Below are 19,315 nucleotides of genomic sequence, written 5' to 3'. Positions count from 1 at the left end.
ACTTCAGTTAACACACCCCTTCTAAGAAGTCTGTTAGATGCTCAAAGCTATGGGGCTGAACTACAAAACAGAAATTAGGCCTGGCCAGGCCTTGGTGTAGTTTCCTATGGACTCCGGGAAGTTGTGGAGGTCTAGCAGTCAGGGATGATTAACATGAGGAATCAAGGAGCCCTGCTTTGGGAGGAGGAATGAGAAGGGGCAAGAGTCATCTTATTGCCTTTATTTCGCTGTCTGCCCAGCTGGCCCCACTATAGGGCACAGGGCCAAGCTTGTACACACTCATGCTCTCTGTGAAGGCAAGCATGTACACAACATACACATACATACAGCCCTCTCACGTGCGCGTACACACATGTATGTACACACACACACACACACACACACACACACACACAGACACACACACACATCTCTGGCTCTGTGAGTCAGTCTGTGGGAGGCAAAGGCTGCTCCTCAGCCTGCTCCTGCCTGCCCTTTTATGACAGCACCAAGGGCAGGGGTAGGGCAGGGCCCTCAGCCCCCAACAAGTCCCTGTGCAAACTGGAGGTACCAGCTGGCTTCAGGATGGGGCACCATATTTCCCCGTTCCTGGAGTCCCCTCATCCACTTCCTGGGGGAGGGAATACTCTCTGCTTACCTGGTGGGGGCAGACCCCTGCCAGGGCTGGGGCCTGAGGAACACAGGCTTACCCCCACCCGCCCCTACCAGGACCTCCACTATTGAAGCACAGCCAAATCTGAGTTGTGAAGATTCCCCACTGGAGAGCAGGAAGGTCTGGACCCCGAGGCATCTGGGGAGGGGTCATCACCCCTTCTTATAATCCATCTTCAATATGAAGAGGTTTGGGGCACACTTCCTGGGAGGGAGCACAGGCCTGGAGAAGTCACAGCAAGGGTCCTCCCTAAAACTTCCATCTTCTGGACCACAGCCAAAGGCTAGACATCCAAAAGTCCAGCGGGCCGGTGAGAATCCTTGTGCAGCTCTGGGGGGCACTCTCCCCCAGCTGGAGCAGAGTGTCAGACCTGCACGGGCAGTGTCTGGTTCATCTGCAACCGCATGTCTTGGATACTGCTGAGGATCTTCTTCTGGTGGCCCGCCAAAGTGACCCCGATCCTTAGCAGATCCCTAGAGATAGAAACACGGCAGTTAGCTCCTTCCCTTCTGCTTGCGATGTTGGGCTCAGTCCGAGCTTCTGCCCAGGCCGTAAGAGGGGTACTTACTCTGCAGTCATCTGGGCCACCAGGTCAAACGATGCAAACCCAGCGCTGACAAAGCTCTCCTTGTACCTCCCCATCTTGATTGCATCTAGCCAGTCACCCACTGTGGTGAAGGTAGTATAATCTGGGACTGTGCGGTCCAGGAGGGGCTGGGACATGCTGTGCACAGGGAAAAGAAATAAAGAGTGACTTGGTACATGGAGGGAGCTAGGGAGCAGGGTAGGGTGGCCAGTCTGTGGGAGCTAGGACACTGACCCAGATGGGGCACTGGCGATGACCTTGAGGCTGGCAGCATTTCGGATGAGCTTGTCTAGTGTGTTGACGATTTGGGAGAACTTGGGCCTGAGGTTCCGGTCCCGCACCCAACAGTCCAGCATGAGCTGGTGCAAGGCAGTGGGGCAGTCCATGGGGGGTGGCAACCGATAGTCTTGCTCTACAGCATTGATGACCTGGGTAATGGTAGAGAATCTGAAATGAGCTCCCCTCCATAACCTGCCAACTCCCACAACCCACCACTCTCCCTCAGTTCTACTCACATCTTGGTTACTCATGTCCCAGTAGGGTCGCTCTCCATAGCTCATGACCTCCCACATGACAATTCCATAGCTCCAGACATCACTGGCAGAAGTGAACTTCCGGTAGGCTATGGCCTCTGGGGCGGTCCAGCGGATAGGGATCTTCCCTCCCTGGAGATGGGGCGATATGCCCTTTACACCTTGTGACTCAAGGCTGACCCCCCCAGCCCCGAGCCCCTGCCTGGCCAGCCCTCCCCTCCTTCAAGTCCCTCCCAGGTGCTTCCTGTACCAGGGAGCTTGTGTAGGTGGGATCTGAGGGGTCATCTTCCAGGAAGCGGGAGAGGCCGAAGTCAGACACTTTGCAGACCAAGTTGCTGTTGACTAGGATGTTGCGGGCAGCAAGGTCACGGTGCACATAGTTCATCTCAGACAAGTACTTCATGCCAGCAGCAATGCCCCGCAACATGCCCACCAGCTGGATGACTGTGAACTGCCCATCATTGAGCTGGAGGCAAGAGGTAGGCTCAGACGGGGCCTGCTGCGCCTCCCCACAGGCCCCTGGCTTGCGTGTCTGTTCTCCCTGAACCCTCTGAGACCATGCTTTGCAGCTGTGTCCAGAATGTGCTAAACATAGTTGTTAGCTGCCTACTATGTGCCACACAGCTTGTCTACAGCATCCCAGTGGTCCCTCTGAGATTCTAGTATGTGTTACCAACCCTGTTTGGTAACTGAGGTAGCTGAGATTAGGAAAGGCTAGTATTTGCTGGACTGAGTTCATATAGGCAGTTAGGAGCAGAGCTGGCACTTGAAGGCCAGGTATAGGAATACCATGTGGCCTCTAAATATGTGCAGACTCTGAATAGGTCTCTGGCCTGACATAGCTGTCTGGGAAAGAGTAGGATCGAAGCGGCTCTTACCCGGAGGAAGGAGTCCAGGGCACAGTTCTCCATGAACTCAGTGAGGATCATAACTGGACGACTTTTGGTGACCACACCCTCTAGACGGATTATGTTGGGATGGTCAAACTGACCCATGATGGAAGCTTCACTTAGGAAGTCCCGCCGCTGCCTCTCAGTGTAGCCCACCTTCAGCGTCTTGATGGCCACAAACACCTCCCGACGGCCAGGCAGTTTGAGCCGGCCCCGGCACACTTCCCCAAACTCCCCTGTAGAGCACAAGTACAGGTCACAGGGCTTTTCTGGGATCATCCCAGCATCTCTGCCTTGCACGCCCACCTTGCTCCCAGGTTACTCACCAGCCCCTATCACCTCCTCGATCTTGACACAGGACACATCAATCTCCTTGGCAAACTCTCGGACAGCTTCATTGGGATCCTCATAGGTAAAGGGGTCAATGTAAACTTTCATCCCAGGAGCAACTACAAGGAAGAGAGGAAGGCACAGCCATAGGCAGGCAGTTCACAAGCAGGGTCCAGCCCTTTCGGGTGCGCACTTGACAGCCTTCCTGCTGAGCCTGCCTCATCCTCTGTGCCATGCCCAGCACCCTGCCCCTCCTCCATGAGAATGCTGAGGAACCACATGAGCTAGACGCCCAGGATTCCTCTTCTTGTCTTTCTCCCTCATCTCTCATCATGTTCATCCTTCCCCTTCCCACTGCCCAGCCTCGTCCAGGCCTCCCAACGGGGTTCTCTGCCGCTGCACTTTTCCACCCAGCTGCCCTGCGTCTTCCTTGAACAATACGCTCACTGTCTTCCTCAACTGACAGCCTTCCTAATTACCAGTGGTAGAGTCAAGTCCAAACTCTGCCTGCTGTTCAGGACCCTCCAAAGGGCTGGCCACACTTCTCAGCCTGGCATTCTCACAGCTGTCAAACAAGCTTCTTACTCAGCCAGGCACATCATCGGGCACTCTACACCATTCACTTCTTTCCAGAGGCTCCTTAGGCTAGGAATGCCTTCCTCCCCCAATGTCAATCCTGCTCATCCTGCCACTTCCTCTAGGAACCTTTGAACTCTTAGTGTCCTTTGTCACAGGAATTGACACCTAATTGTTTCCTGTGTGTGCAATATCTTGTCCCATAGGATTTACTGTCTTTGGGACAGGGGTTACATCTTAGACGCTGGGGCTAGCAAGCAAGGGAGAGCTCAGGGGACCTGGAATGAAGGAGAGACCAGGAAATGGTACCCTACTAGAAGCAGCCAACCAGATGGAAGGACCTTGGAGGGGACAATCTCGGCTGAGCCTACAGGAGCTGGGCACTGGGGAGGGTGACACTCACTGTACTGCTGCAGTTTCTCAGTGTACTCTGCATCAGGACCATGGCGCTGCTTCCTGCAGGGGCAGAGGACAGAAGGCCTAAGGCCAAGTGCTAGAGGACCCTGGAGCCCACAGACAAAGCAAGGGTATGGGAGCGGGAGCCCATGCTGGTGGTCACATCCCAGGTCTCTGGGTAGGGGCTGAAGTCTCTGGGAGCAGGAAACAACACAGAAAACAGGGTGGGTTGGAGTAGACCTTCTCTGGCAAGGAACACCTAGGACCAGGATGGCTGTGGCTGTGAAGGGAGGTGATGGTCTGTGAATGCGGCCGGAGGGTAAAGGGGAGCCTGAGTCAGTCTGTGGGGTAGCCATGTACCTGAGACAGACAAGAGCGATGACCACCACAACCACCATGAAGACAAACGCGGCGACAGTGGAACCCACGATGAGGGGAAGCTGCTCTTGAAGTTGCTGGGCACCTGAGCCTGGAGACCAAGGATGGGCAGTGAGTGAAGGAATGAGAGAGGAGCCGGGGCAGCCAGGCGTGGCACGCAGTGGGGTTGTACCTCTTTCACTCGTGGTCTCAAACTCAGCAGGGCGGCTATACTGTCCATAACCGGCTACTGTGCGAGCTCGGACCTGAACTACATAGCGGGCGTCAGGCTGCAGCCCATCCAGCTGTACAGAGTTCTTCTGGCTGGTTACAGTGGAGGCGATGCCTTTACTCTGCAATGCCACGAGAACAGAGGCACCTTCAGGTAGGTCTTAGCGCCAGCTGACCCTCATCCATAATGATGCTCGCCCTGTGCTGAGGCTGATTCCCAAAGGCCCCTCATTCTATCTGGGTGTAGTCTTGTCCCAGTTTTGCCCCAAGCCTTTTCCTGCCCCTTGAGATTCTTACCTTCTCAAAGTACTTCATCTCATAGTCCAAGATGACTCCGTTAGGCCGCTCCGGTGGTGCCCAGGACAGGGTCAGGCTGCTCCCCGAGCTGCTGTGCAAATGGAGTGTAGGTACTTCAGATGGGGCTGGTGAAGAGAAAAGGACACTAAGGACTCCTGGGCTCAGGGATCCTTCCAGAAGGCCAGTTTCCACAGGACCTCTGTATCTAGGGCAAGGTGACCCAGGTCCCCCTCTTTTGTCCCCTTCTCACCGGCCTGGTTGGTGGTGATATTCACAGCTGCATAGCGGGGTGGCAAAGGGCTTTTGCCCGAGACACCGTTGACTGCCTGCACCTCAAAGGTGTAGCGTGTGTGGGCCAGCAGGTGGCTAATGTGGACCCGGCGCTCTGTCAGGCCCAGCTGCCGAGGCACAAACTCCACGTTGTCATCACACCGTGAACAGGTCACGGGACCCCCGGCTCCAGAGCGCCCATGGCACTTCTTGCAGATAACGTTATAAAGGAGGTCATCCCGTCCACCAAGGTCCCGGGGCTCACTCCATTCGAGGATCAGTGAGGTCTCATTCACATTGGAGATCACACCCCGGGGTGGAGATGGCACAGCTTTGGGGACATGAAAGGAGAGGTGAGTTGGAGGCCTAGGACCACCTTTCTGCCCACTCTGCCTGGGACACTTAATTCTACCACTGCTTTCATGAGCACCAAAGTCTTTCTGTACTTCTGCACGGGGAGATAGGTCTCCTGTTCATCCTTCAAGACTCACGGCAGTGTTACTTCCTCTTAGAAGCCTATCCCGACTGTCCTCTCCTATCCCCTGTACCCTGTATATCATCATTCCTAGGCCTAGTACTTAACACGTTAAATGGTCACTATCTCTTTCTACAATTTAATGTTAAGGTCCTTAGTGGTATCTTGCGATTTTTTATCTGCTGCCCCTGGCACAATGCCTAGCATAGCAAAGGCAAGGATGGAGAGAGCAGGGACAACACAGCCTTAGGTGGTACAGCCTCTTATGGCTACGACTGGGCTGAGAGTACAGCAAAGGATCGATGAGCTGGCAGGTCCCTAGCCAGCTCCTGACACTTGTGAGCAGCTAGTGGGACCTTGTTAAAATGCAGGTAGCGGGACAAGCTGGATTCTATCGAGTTCTCAGTGACATAGAGTGCATCCCGCATCTAGGAGGGGCTATCTCGCTGCCTTAGGCTAAGCTCCAGTTTCCTGTCTATGAGGGGCTGCCTATCTCGCTGCCTGCAGCTCTCTAGGCTGGCCCTGGAAGGAGAGGCCTGCTGAGGGAGAGCACAGGGGCTCACGTACTGGTGCAGGCACTGTCTGCAGAGTCTGAGTCCGCACGGTAGAAGTTATTGTGGCAGGTGCAGATGCTGGCAGCGGGCGAGGTGGTTCGGCTGTTGGGGGGGCAGGGGAGACAGGGTCCCTCTCCTTGCTTTGCCTTGTAACTCCCAGGGGGACAGGCTGCAAGAGAAAAGAGGACAGCACATATTATCTCTCCTCTCTGCAGACATCAAACCTTCCTTCCTCTGAGAGAACCTGCCCTATCCCAGACTATGTTTTAGCTGCCCCAAAACTGCAGACCATGGGGGCAATGCTTGCATTGCCCAACTCCAGCTACAGATACGAAGGGCCCTTTTGCCCCACAGAAATCCCATGTCAGCAGATTCTCCTACTCCACTCCCCCCCCCCCCAGAAGATGTCAGCTCATTACCTGGACAGTCTGGCTTGATGAGGCAGGGCGGGAAGAGGAAGAGGAGGGGATGGGAAAAGACCACCAGTGGGCCTCAAACTCTGTACCCTGCTGAGATGCCCCAGCCTTCCCTAACAAGTTACTGGGAGAGTGACTCTTGAGAACCCTCAAGGATACTGCCACAGCCAGGAGGTAGGGCCTCCTCTACAGACTGCTTCCAGCTTCCGGCAAACCTCTGCCCCACCCACCAAGGAGCAGGGCAGGGTTGAGAGCTGGGCAAGAGTAAGAAAAGGAGGAAAGAGGGGGTAAGAAAACAGAAAGAAGGCTGGGGTCACCTGGAGTTCAAAGGCCTCAAATCCCCCAGGAGCCCCGTCCCCAGGGATCCCAGAGCACAGTATCTCAACACCCTTTCCCATCTCTTCTGTCAACCACATCCAGCCCCTGTGGTACAGGCTGTGCATATTCCCCATGTGTAGTGTGGCCATGATATTTATTATTAAAAATCAGAATATTTATAGAGTGAAACTAGGATTGATAGGAGAATGGGCATAACTGGAGATTGTCCTGGCCACACTGAAGTGACTTGTCAGTCCCATGTGATGGCCTCTGGAAGGGGGTCGCCAAGCTTTCCGAGGCTGTGCTCTCCCTTAGGGTTTAATGTCCCCTCATGAAGGTGATATTCCATCCTAGCTCTTTGAACCAGTGGGGGAGGGGGCAGAGGCCAGGCCAGCCTGGTTGCTATGGGAACCAGCCTGCACTTCCTGCCAGGGACCTGCAGAGTGTTAGCCCTTCTTCAGGCTGTCAGGCTCATCACCCCCACCCGCTTTCCACACTTGGGAAGAGGAAGTTTCCAGCAGGTCCCTAAAGAGAAGCAGGGGAGGTAGCAGTGAAGCAACCCCAAACTGGGGCTTCAGGAGGCAGACCAGGTTGATGGGCCAGCGTCCTCACACAGAGGCCACAGTAAGAGCGTTTCCCACTCTGGGAGGCACCATCACAAGTCCCATGGGAAATGAGCAGACAAGAGACAAGACCCTCACACCTTAGCCTACTTCAACTCTGGGTGGGGATTTAACGCCAGCTCCCACATTCCCTAGCTGGGAGGCCAAGACTCCAAGTTTTTGTTGGCAAAATAGGGCAGAAACTGGAATTGCTAGCAGTGAGGCTTAAGTGAGACTGCCTCATCAGGGTTTACAGCTGGGAAGCCATCATGCGGTCTGATGAGACTCAGCTAGTCTCCCGCCCGTCTTGTGAATAGGCACTTGAACAATCCCTGTCCTCCACTTGTCTCCACACTCCTGGGACCAGTGGCACCCATCAGATGGTGACATGAGATTCGAGGGCAGGGCATCACTTGCTCATTCCCAATTACAATCTTAAGAAACGGTCCCTAATACTGGCCCATTTTGCACGATGTTATTATGGTTAAATAACTGGCACAGGCTCACACAAGCAGTTAAAGTGAGGACTGAGTACTAGAGGGACTTGCTCTCTAACTACTGTGCCATACACACTGCCTCTCAAGAAACACAATCCTAAAGGCAGAGTGACACCCACAGCAGAGCCCCCTCTAGAACTTCTACAGTGACGTGTACACTGGGGGCAGGACCAAGAGGACATCCCTGCCAGCCTCAAAAGTCTGTCCAGGTTTGAGCTGCATACTCATCAAGCATTCACAAGGTCTCTACTCTTCATTTAAAGCCTCCATCTTTCTCGTTTTTCCCTTCCCTGGTGCTGGGGACTGCAGGAAGAGCCTTGTGCACGCCAAGCAAGTGCTCCACCACAGAGAGCACCCTCTTCTTCCCAGTGTCCCTCTTTGTAGGATGCTCTTCTATTTCACAACAAGCAGCTCCTCCCTCTCCTGCCCTCCCTCACCTGAGACCATATCTAGTCAGAGAGGAGGCCTGGCTGTGGTCAAGGTTTCCCTCTTTAGGCCCCACTTACCACGGCACTGGGACTCCTTGGCAGCTGGCTCATGGCCCGTAGCGCAGGTACAGGCACCAACGGGCACCATCCACTCCCCGTCACCATTGCAGTAGAGCTTGAGTGGCACCGACACCTCCACAGCATTGGCGATGCAGGTGCCGGGGGCAATGACCAGCGAAGTGGGCTCAGCCCCAGTGAGGGTCTCGGGAAAGAGAGCGAAGCCTGCGGTGGTGGATGCACACTTCTTGTAGAAGGCACGCACAGAGATGAGTGACATGCATGCACCCTGGTCCTGGAAGGCCAAGTAGAAGCCAGCTTTGGAAAGTGGCCCAAAGCTGCGCACCTTGGTGTTAACACGACCGGCATCGAGCCGAGAGAAGCTCTCATCTGGTGCAATGGTGTCCACTTTCACATAGGGGTTCTCCATCCAGAAGGGAGAGGAGGCTGAAGCCACATCACTATCAGCCTCATAGTAGAAGAGGTTGAAGGTCTCCTTGCAGGAGCCAGGGATATTGGGGATGCTGTTGCAGTCTCGCACGGTGAACTTGAGCTCCACATAGACACGCTGCACTTCCCGCCGCCAGATAAAGCCCGTTCGAAGCCAGTTGTTCTGACTGGACTCACGTACGTTACACACCTGATATGTTCGGATAGGGTTCATGGCTTCATCATAGCCACTCACTTCTTCCCACTGAGTGTGAACAAAATAAAAAAGAGAATGAGCCTCTTGCCTAGTGTCTGGGGCTGCTGCATTGATCTTGCAGGGGTGCTTCTGTGGTGGGTGGCTGAGCATGCCACCTTACACCCAGCTTTCTGACCATGTCACTTAACTGCTCTGTGCTCAGTTTTGTAGTCCGAAACCGAGAAGTAATTAACATACCCGAGGGATACAGAGCTAAATGAAGAAAGCACCTAGAACGAGACTGAGACCCTGGGAAGCCTGAGGTGAGTCCTACTGTCCAGGTGTGTATTTTGGGGCCTCAGTTTCATCACCTGTACAGTGGGAGTGGAATTAAAAGAGGTTATGGGGAACTAAACAGTACAACACAACTTGGTTAATCTTGCCTGACAGAGAGAGAGAGCATCTGGTGAACACTGGCTATCAACACTACTGACACATCTCATGGGCACAAAAATTCCACAAGAAATCAAAAGGTCATAGAAGAGACAGACCAGCCTAGATCACAGTTGGTCTGAGGACCGCAGAGCCTGTACTGCCATCACACCCAGGGCTCCAGGGCTCAGCCTAACCATGAAGCACCTGGAAATGTTAATTCCAATAGCTGAGAGATATTAGAAGGGTAGGAATTTAACAGTCAAGAAATAGAGGCCAAGAAAAATCAACTGCCCTGGGCAAAAGCACATGGAGTGGTAGAGAGCTGGGGCCCAGGCTTCCTGGTGCTTCTCCTCCCTCCCTCCCTCTGTCCCTCTGTCCCTCCCTCTGTCCCTCCCTCCCTCCCTTCTTTAAAGATAGGTTCTCATTATATAGTTCTGGCTGTCTGGAACTATGTAGACCATGCTGTCCTAGAACTCACAGAGCTCCACCTGCCTCTGTGATTAAAGGCATGTGTCACCAGTTTGGCTTTGCCTCCTGGATCCTGAGCCAGTACTCTTTCAGGACCCAGGTGAGGATGATGCTCTGGATAAATTTAGAAGGACCACCAACCAGGGGGATAGGACAAAGATGGAGCAGCAGACAGAAAAACAGGAGACACAAACATTCACATACTTGGATCAGGCTATGATGGTGACAAAATGGATGAGAATGAGAGGCCACAGGTGAGGACAGAGACAGTCATGGAGGGAAAAGGCCTAACAGCAACCAATATTCAGTAGAGAAGATGGAGAAGTCTTACCCCACTTTCTGGGTGAGATGTCCATGCCAGCTCGGATGTCACCCATTTTGTGTCCATGAGGGTCTCTGGGGAAACAACAGAAGGAAAAGGTCAGGGGTCAATCTTGGAGTGAGGAAGTCACCCAGGAAAGGACAAGAAACCAGTTCCCATCAGGCACAACCTCCCCCAAATCTCCAAAGACCCCCTCCCTTTCCCCAAAGGAGAGCCAGAACATCCCCAGAGGTGTCACAACTCCAAAGGTGTCAGTCTAGCTGGCTAGGGGTCTGCCTGTGACCCTGGGCCTGGGTTAACTTGGCTGGAGCAAAGGCTGGCTCACACACCTCAGGCTCTGCTAATCTCCACACAAAGGGGCCAGCAGGGCTTTTATGCTGGAACAAAGGGCTGTGGGCTTCAGACCCTGCAGCCTGGGCCTCCCCTGACTCCATTCCCAGCACAAAGGCCCAGCCTCACACACTGCCCTGGGAGGGGAAGGGCAAGCTGGGGCCTGCTCCCAGCCTCCCACTCAGCCACCTGTGGGGGCTGAAGTAAGGGTGCTCTTTGAGGTAAAGGACCACTGATGCCCAGAACTTAGTTCAAAGCTTCATGAACTCCAAGAAGAAATCACTGCTCACAGCCCTCTACGGAAGACTGATGCCTAAATAGAGCTGGTATATTCTGGTAAAACTGTTAGGACCTGGGACAAGGGGCTGGAGGTAGCTCAAGTGTAGGTATAGCAGTCTCAGTAACAAACCCTTTTAAGGGACCAGAGAGCCAGGCTTGGAGGCACAAGCTTGTATTGTAATCCTAGCACCAAGGGGTTGAGGCTGGGGGATGGGGAGTTTAGTCTAGGGTTCATGGTGAGACCATTAAAAAACAAACAAACAAACAAACAAAGCCTGTCCCAGTCAAGTAAGGTGAGTTGCCTTCCTCTCTGTGTCAGGGCTAGCCCCCTTCTGTTCCTAACTCCTGTCAGGTCAACTTGCTCAGTCATGGGATGGGCACCTGAATGTTTCACACAAACTTGCACCCAGTTCTGAGCTTTGGTTGGACAAGCGAAGATAGAGTGACTCCAAGATCAGACCTAGCATAGGGACCTCCAACTTCTTCCCTGTAGCCTGAGCGCCAAGGCAGCCTCAACTTTGGGCTTGATGTGGTAGCTGAGGGTCCCTTGAAGAACTGAACCCCACATGTTCCTGCAGAAGCCGGCAGAGAACCCAGCGTATGGGCGGCATAGGGGCAGAGTGCAATAGGCACTCACTGCAAGAAGCCATGCTCTAGAGCTAACAGCTGGTGGTCCTTACAGGGCTGGCCCCGTGGCAAGGCTGTCCCGGCCTCCTGTGGCAGACAGACCAACAGACACACATCTGGCAGGTGGTCCTTCAAGGAAGTAGAGGACAAAAGCAGGGGCCCAGAGATAGGAAGGGGGGTGTTGCTGGGCCAGAAGATGGGCCAAGTTGAAGAGACTCTGGCAGGCTGGGACCAGACAGCAGGGATGCTGGGCAGCGGACTACAACAGACAGTAAGATGAAGAGACAAGGAGGCCCAAAGAGACATCGACAGAGAAGGAGAGTGCCAAGTGGCCTCTTCCCCAGCCGGCAGCCTGGAATACTCCTGTCCCTGGGAGCAGCGATCCGCAGAGCCAAGCACACCCCCCTCCCCCCCAGCCAACCAGCCGGCCAGTCCGCCTGCTTGTCTGCCCGCCGCCGCCCGCCGCTGCCCGCCCGCCGGAGCAGGCAAGGGCTCCCACTGCTCCCGCGCGCTGCCTCCCTCCTCCCTCTCCCTCACTTCCTTCTGCTCGGCCTGTGCCAAACCCATCTGGAACTGTTTAAACCCAAATATTCAGCCCCCTCCCCCTCCAGCCAGATTCCTCCACAGTTTAAAACAAGCCCTGCGCTGGCTCCGGGAGGAGGGGAGGGGGAGGAGAGAGGGGAGGGCTGGAGGCGGGCGCAGGAGGAGGGAGAGAGGGAGGCTCTTCATTTCTGTTTAATTTCTGGAGAGGGAGGGAGGGGATCAGCCTTTGGCCATCGCTCAATCTCGGCACATTTTTCCCATTAATGAGGAGAGGACTTGGGTTTCCAGGCCTGTGTGCCTGAGGAAGGGCTCGGGCTCCGGTCACCCGGGTGGGGAGGAGGCGGGCCGCTCTGGTTTCCCCACTTCTCTGGGGAGAGGAGGGGCCTGTTCTTTGCAGTCTGCCCCAAGCATGGGAGGGAGGTCTAGGGCAGACTGAGTATCAGTGCCCTGGCCTCAGAAGAACTGACTGACATTGTGTAGCACCCATCTGTCCAGGTACCGTGAGGGAGACCTTTTCTCGGCTGTGAAGATACAGGGACTAAGAACAAAAGAGCAACGTGAGCAACCTCCAAAGACTCTTAGCTGCTACTCACACACAGAGCCCACCCCCCCACCAGGTGGCTGTGAAGGGAGATAAGAACGAGGGCCACCACGAGATACAGGGCTCATATGGCCCTTAAAAATCACTGGGAAGCTGATGATCTGGAACCGGGGCTTCGATGCAACACCCTTTCAGTTTCCCACAGGGCCACAGCCATAGCAAGAGTGCTGTGGCAGCAACTTTGTAACTCTCACCTGTGGGCAAACACAATAATTGTACAGGCAGTACCCAGTTCTCAGGGCAAGTCAACACATATGGTGGACAAATACACACAGCCCCAGCCACCCGCAAACACACACATGGCCCCCCACACTGCTAGTCTGCCTTTTTCAGACACAGATGCATGTGGCACAAACGGATTAGTCCCCTTAGACATTAACATACAGCGAATCTTTCTCACACACAGAACCAGCTTGCCCTAGGCAGACCCACTCTCAGCCATACAGCCTTTCTAAGGACGGGAACGCCCAATCCAACAGTACATCCTCCTCACACACCCAACTGCACAGCAACAAGGCACACACAGTCCTGCATATAAAGTACAAACACAAGTACTGATTTCCCTGCATAGACCTGTAACACGCTCCTACCCAGTCACATGGAAATTCGATATAAGGATCAACCATTAGCCTGGAGGTGGTGGCACACTCTTGATCCTAGCAGAGGCAGAGGCAGGAAGAGCCCGAAGAGTTGGAAGCCAGAGTGGTCTACAGAGGGAATTCCAGGTCAGGGCTACAAAAAGAAACCCTGTTTCAAAGAAAAAAAGAAAAGAAAAGAAAGAAAGAAAGAAAGAAAGAAAGAAAGAAAGAAAGAAAGAAAGAAAGGAAGGAAGGAAGAAAGAAAGAAAGAAGGAAGTTCCAATAATCACTAAAGTTAGTGTAACAACTTGAAGGGTTGAAGGGTCTACATACAACAGACACAGCAAGCATGCTCTTCTTTGGGGTATCTCCGTAGAGAAGGAAGAGTTGGGAGAAGGTGCTTCCTCTCACCCTGCCTTTTTGGCAACCCCAGCCTTGCTTCCTGTTGTCCTAGCTAAAGGAGGAGCTGTCAGGTCACAGGGCTGGGGGTGGGGCAGGGGCATTGAGATGATTCTGGGTGTGGTTGGGTGCGGCCTCCCCAGGTATAGCCCCTGCCTAAGCAGCAAGCCACTTCCCTGGCAGCAAAATGACAGTGTGTGGAAGATTCCTAGGCCTTAAGGAGGAAAGCACCATTCAGCAGTCTGGCTCAGGAGCCGGCACCATGGGGACATGGTGGACGCCCTGGCCTGCCTCTGAGGGTCTCTTCTGGGAACTAGTGCAAGAGGACAAGCTGAGAACCTTGCTGCCTGACCCCGTGAAGGGCCAGATCCCACAGCACCTCCAGGTTCCAAGTACACGAGGGTCCAGAAAACAGCAGACGAGAAATGAGACAGAACCAAGGAGCCTCTGGCCTAAACCCGGACTGAGGACTCTGGCTAGGGAAGCAGGGGGTAGGGTGGGCACAGGAGGACAGGGTCTGGGCAGAATGGAGTGTCCTGAAGTCTTGATGTGACAGGTCAGAGAAAACCAGCCCTGCTGTCCTTATCCCCACAGAGTCCCTATCTTGACCCCAAGCAGGGAATAAGGGTCCCCTTTTCTTATTCCAGGCCTGTCAGTTTGTGTGCCTGCATGTATCAGCTGGGAAGGCCTGAGAGGAAAGGGTTTGGGGGAACCCTGCCCTAGGACCTGAGGGGTGTATGTGCACACACACGTATGCAGGTAATTGTAGTGGGTTGTTTTTGGTTTGTTTGCTTTTTTTTTTTTTTTTTTGCTTTGTTTTGAGTTGCTTGGGCTTCCCCAGGGCCACTTTCCCATCCTCAGCTCCAGCCCCTTGGTCCCCACATCAGGCCTGGATGGTGGGGAGGGGACCATCTCTGAGCAGAGAACACATTTTGTTTTTCATTCTTCCCCTCAAATCATGGGGATTTATAATTAAATAAGCCCGAGAAGGAGAAGAGGGGAGAAGCACAGGGCAGGGAGCCCAAGGGCCTCAATGTTCCCACCCTGGCTGCCCCTGCCAGCTAGCCTGGACCATAGACAGCTGGCCTTGGCATGAAGCCTCCATCCCTCCCTGGATGCTGGTCCAGTGGCCTGACCAGGAGCTGAGGCAGAAGACCATGGGAGACTTGGCCTTAGGATAGCCCTTGGGCCAAGGGGCCACTCCCACCCCATCAGGTACCCAGCTGCCACTGCCCCCCCACCCCAAGCCTGACAAACCAGTTTGACTCAGCACAACAGGCAGGTCTACAATTTTCAAACTATGCAGGCCTGGTGATTCAGCCTCTTCTGCTGTTTGGTTCTGCTCTTTGGAAGGCTAGTGGCGGAGGAGGCCTTGCCCACAACAACCTAGGCTTTAGCTCTCAGCTGCTTGGGCCAAAGTGGCAGGCAGCGGTGGCAGCCCTGGCTGAGAGGAGGCCAATGAGGAACAAATTGGTTCTCCTAGATGCTTGCTGCCCTTTCTCCTCAGATTTGGAGAGGAGTGGAGGGGTGGGGGAGGGGGTTGGTGGTGGAGGATTGCCAGAGACAAGAGAAAGAGGCAGTAAGGAATCCATGGTGATCCCGGCTGTCGACCCCCGGCAGCTCCCACATCCTCAGGGTCACACCAGCTAACCTCAGAGGACAGAGGCTTCTGCCCACCCCCCCCCCCTCACGCCAGGCTCCTCTGCAGTGAGGACTTAACTAGCATGGCTAAGTGGGATGTCCGACCCCACCTCCTACAAGCTTTCTCTTTTCACAGAAAGGCTTACTCCCAGATGGGGCTTCCTCAGATACATACAACCGACCATGGTGCAGACATCATCCCTCATCCCAGGTCCCATTCTCATCTCGTTTCACCCAACTGAACACCCCTTTCCCACTTATTCATGGTCCTAGAGTCATCTGTGCTACAGGGAACCAGAGAAAAGTCCTTAAAGGAAAAGTGAGTGATGAGGTGGTCTCACAGATCCCAGGGCAATCTCTGTGTGTCTGTGGGTGAGTATGCACAAGTGTGGGGTAGTCAAAGGGCAAGGGGCGAAGGGTAATTTTTCAACTAGGAAGGACTAGTAACATCCCGATTCCTAGCAAATGGGAAACGAAGATGAGATCCTGGGATCTTGGTAAACTCCAAGTGTGCAGAGAATGAACAGGAACTACACCATGGGCAGCACCCACAGCTCAGACACCCAGAGTCTACATGCAATGACACTGTTGTGGAGAGCCAAAAATAAAAGGGCAAACCACCTGAGAAGCTTGGGAGCTGGTGATGGATCATCAGTAGCAGGCCCTGCTCACTGGACAGTCTCCAGGACCTGGATGTCCATCTTCAGACTCCATGCCCTAGAGGGCAGCCGGTATTTAGGCAGCAGCACTCTGCTCTCTATCTCCTTCCTCCTCAGAGCTGCATGGAGACATGCCCCCCCCCATCATTTCTTCCTTTCTGCCCCTCCAGCAGAGTAGGGATACTTCTCACTGTTCTCCTAGGAGTAGACCCTGGGGTAATAATAGTAATAACAACAGCTAATCCCTGAATAGCACCAACTGTGCTAAGCCCTTCACACATAGTAACAATTCAATCTGGTTGATACCATTTCCATGTGAGAGCAGGAAGAGAAAGCAGGTAGATTGTAAGGGTTGAGTCTGCTCAGCACCTGTGTCTCTTCTCTCACACACAGGGTCTGAGGTGTTGAAAAATGAAGGCAATGATGAGAGCCATGCTTGCAGGCCTGCCACTTTCCGGGGCACCCTCACTGGCCCAGCATCTCAGCCTGGCACTAGCTCTGATTCACAAGAGCCTCTCAGTCAGTCCTGGGCCCTAAGACCTGGAGATCAGCTACTCCATAGGGTCTGTCTCAATGGGTCTGAGGTCCGAGGACTGTGAAAAGGAAGAAGGGAAGGGCCTTCTCAGGTAGCCTTTGCTCATCTCCCCCAAACCACACTCCTTCACACACTCCACTCTCTGCACCACTACTTACCACACTCCACAAAGGAGCTATAGGACAGGCGACATACAGTTCTGCTAAGTGTATGTCCCAGAGTTCATGTGCCAGTGTTGCCTCTCCTGAGTTAAGATGTCACAGACCTGGGAACTCAATAGGCTCCCTGGCTCACACCCTTAAGGCAATCCACAACAAAGCCCCACACTGGTTTCTCACGCCTGAGATCCTATCGCACACAAGTGGGTGCAACCTCGGTGTATCTGTCTAAATTTGCATGTGTCCACCCAGCTGAATAAATCTGTCAGCACAGTGGGCTCCAAAATAATAGGAGCAATTTCCTCACTGGAGGAAATTCCAAAGCACCTCTACAAACTGTTTTACCGACTTTTTTTCTTTCAACCTTTATGTTTACACCATGAACTTAAGGAAGGAACCAAATTACATAGGGTTCATGTTTTTGTTCCTCAACTAAAAAAGTGTCTAGATCTGTTCAAGACACCAGGCAGTAAGTACTGCCTATATGCCAATTTTCCTTCCAATTCTGCGCTCCCCACACTATGGAAGGCTTTCACGCCTCACTTAAAGGGTTCACAATTTTTGTAACACCAGGGCGACTGTATGTGCCTCTAGACAGTGTTAGTGACCTGAGCTGGTGTTCCCTGTGGGTTCATGTCAAGTGGCGTAAGTGTGAGCTCTCGTCTGGGCCAGTAACACTCGGGCTGTTTGTTTGTTCAAGTTGAATCTTTTCTCAGCAGTAGTCTTAGTAGGTTTTACAGACAAGGCTGACCTTTTTCCGCCACAGATGACTAGTAGCCATCCGGCTCAGAGCTTGCCGGGCAAACCCTCATTTGTGAGATTCAATGGAAACCCAAGCCCTCAGAAGGTCTTGCTAGGAGTGGGGGTGGGGTGGATCGGAGAAGGTATACAACAGACACACACCTCATGTGTTGTTGGCACTTGAGAAACCATAAACAATGACAGGCCCCTGCCTCTCCACCCCCGCAGCCATCCCCTGACAAAGCCTGGTGCACACTCACAGTTAACTCCAACGGGTTCCCAACCAGCGCAGCCCCCCAACCCGGGGGAGTCCCGCTTCACCCCGCCCAAGAGCAGAGTCCCACAGCCCCCGCCTTGTCTGCTGGGTCGCCCACATTTCCTCGCCTTCTAGAGATGCGAAACCCCGAGGGTCTCGTTTCTCTGCTAAGAGTGTAGGCTATTCCCACAAAACCCCACGGCCGAATTGCGGCTTTCGGGAGTCAGGCTGCCAGCAGTTCCCCCAGAGAAGGCTGCGCAGCCGGCTAGAGCCCAGAGCCGTCTTGGACGTGTGCTCAGCCCGTGGCCCCACAGGCGGGGCTCCCCCGTAGCGTGCGGGACCCCGACGCCGCTCACCTTCCAGCGCCCAAGAGCCGGCGGGCAGCAGCAGCAGTGGCAGCAGCAGCGGAGAGAGCAGCGGCAGAAGCCCCGGCGGCGAGCGGGCTCGGGCCATAGCCCGGGGCGCTCGGGGGGCCGAGCCGGGCCGCGCCGGCGAGGCTGGGGGCGCCCGAGGAGAAGGCTCCCACACAGTCCAAGAGATCCCGGCAGGGAGGGGGCGCAAAGCAGACGGGCGGCTCCGTAAGCGAGGTGTCGCCCAACCCGGCGCTCCGGGGAGATGCCGGCAGGTCGGTCCCGCGGGAATCTGGACGGACCGGTCCAGGAGGATCCGGGGCGCTGCGTGACTCGACGCCGGAGGACTCGAGAGGCAGAGGGCGCAGGTGGTCGCTGTTCTTGGGGTGCAGTCCACGGCGGACCGAGCTTGGACCCCAGGCTCTGGGTACGCGCGCCGTCCGAGGTAGGAGCCGGGTTCCGGCTGCGCCGCTCACGTACTCACTTCTGCTGGTCCTCGGGTTGGAGCGGCCGCTCTGGGCGAGGGGGGCGGGGCTACCAGCCTGCCCGTCACACCTAGGCCACGCCCCCAGAGGCCGGTCGCCCACTCACAGACCGCCCAGCCAGCTGGTTGTGCTGCGAGAGCACACTGCTGGAGTTCAGTTGGCCGCTCCTCCACCGAGCCCACCCTCGGTGTCTAGGGGCCTGGAGCAGGAGGAGCCAAGGAAAAGATGAATTAGATTGGGCGGAGCCACACTGTCCGTCAACCGAATAATCCCGCCCCTTTCGCCCATTGGCGATTAGTAACCAGCTCGAGTCCTAGGCGACGATAACCAGATAGAACGAGCTGGGGGCGCCCTCCTGTGGCTATCAGACCCCTGGGACTTTGTCAAGTGCCTTTTTCTCCCAGTCACGTCCAGATCTAACATAGGCCTTAGCAAGTGAGGAAAGGGTTTACCCACACTGGCAGAGCCGGCTCCCAGGACTTCTCAAGGGTTATTTATTCGTCCATTGAGATGTGATAATTTTCTTCAATAAATACTTCTGGGCACCCACAATGTATCAAAGAATGGCTAGGGCAGAGAAGCCTGTGTTATCCAGGAACCATGTAAGCCTTGGAGGTAGGTTAGAAGCTCACAGCGGGGGGGGGGGGGTAACAAGCACCCCTGCAGAGAAAGAACCTAGATTTTTGAAGCACACATGAGAGTCATTGCTAAAGTGAGATCTAAGGAAACGACATCCGAGTGACAATGTGAAAGATGAGTAATAAATGCATTTCCAGGCAGAGAGAGCCCACACTTTGTGTTAAGACCTAGAATCGAAG

At 54.4% G+C, this 19,315-nt stretch overlaps 1 protein-coding gene across 1 annotated transcript; it reads right to left on the bottom strand.

Moving 5' to 3' along the window:
• Positions 1 to 205: 205 nt before the first annotated feature.
• Ephb3 (EPH receptor B3) lies at positions 206 to 18,262 on the bottom strand. The gene is made up of 16 exons (XM_051191187.1): positions 18,019 to 18,262; positions 10,325 to 10,389; positions 8,487 to 9,159; positions 6,161 to 6,316; positions 5,099 to 5,449; positions 4,849 to 4,973; positions 4,514 to 4,673; positions 4,324 to 4,432; positions 3,971 to 4,023; positions 2,988 to 3,110; positions 2,650 to 2,897; positions 2,022 to 2,237; positions 1,754 to 1,903; positions 1,473 to 1,666; positions 1,221 to 1,376; positions 206 to 1,125 (listed from the first exon to the last, which is right to left on the bottom strand). The coding sequence occupies exons 1-16, from the start codon at positions 18,113 to 18,115 to the stop codon at positions 1,017 to 1,019; spliced, it is 2,985 nt and encodes a 994-aa protein (XP_051047144.1). The 5' UTR covers positions 18,116 to 18,262; the 3' UTR covers positions 206 to 1,016.
• Positions 18,263 to 19,315: the final 1,053 nt, after the last annotated feature.

This window comes from Phodopus roborovskii, unplaced genomic scaffold, assembly GCF_943737965.1.
Source record: "Phodopus roborovskii unplaced genomic scaffold, PHOROB, whole genome shotgun sequence".
NCBI classification, from domain to species: domain Eukaryota; kingdom Metazoa; phylum Chordata; class Mammalia; order Rodentia; family Cricetidae; genus Phodopus; species Phodopus roborovskii.
Note: the sequence above shows the minus strand (reverse complement) of the source record. Positions and strands in the feature narration are given on the sequence as shown.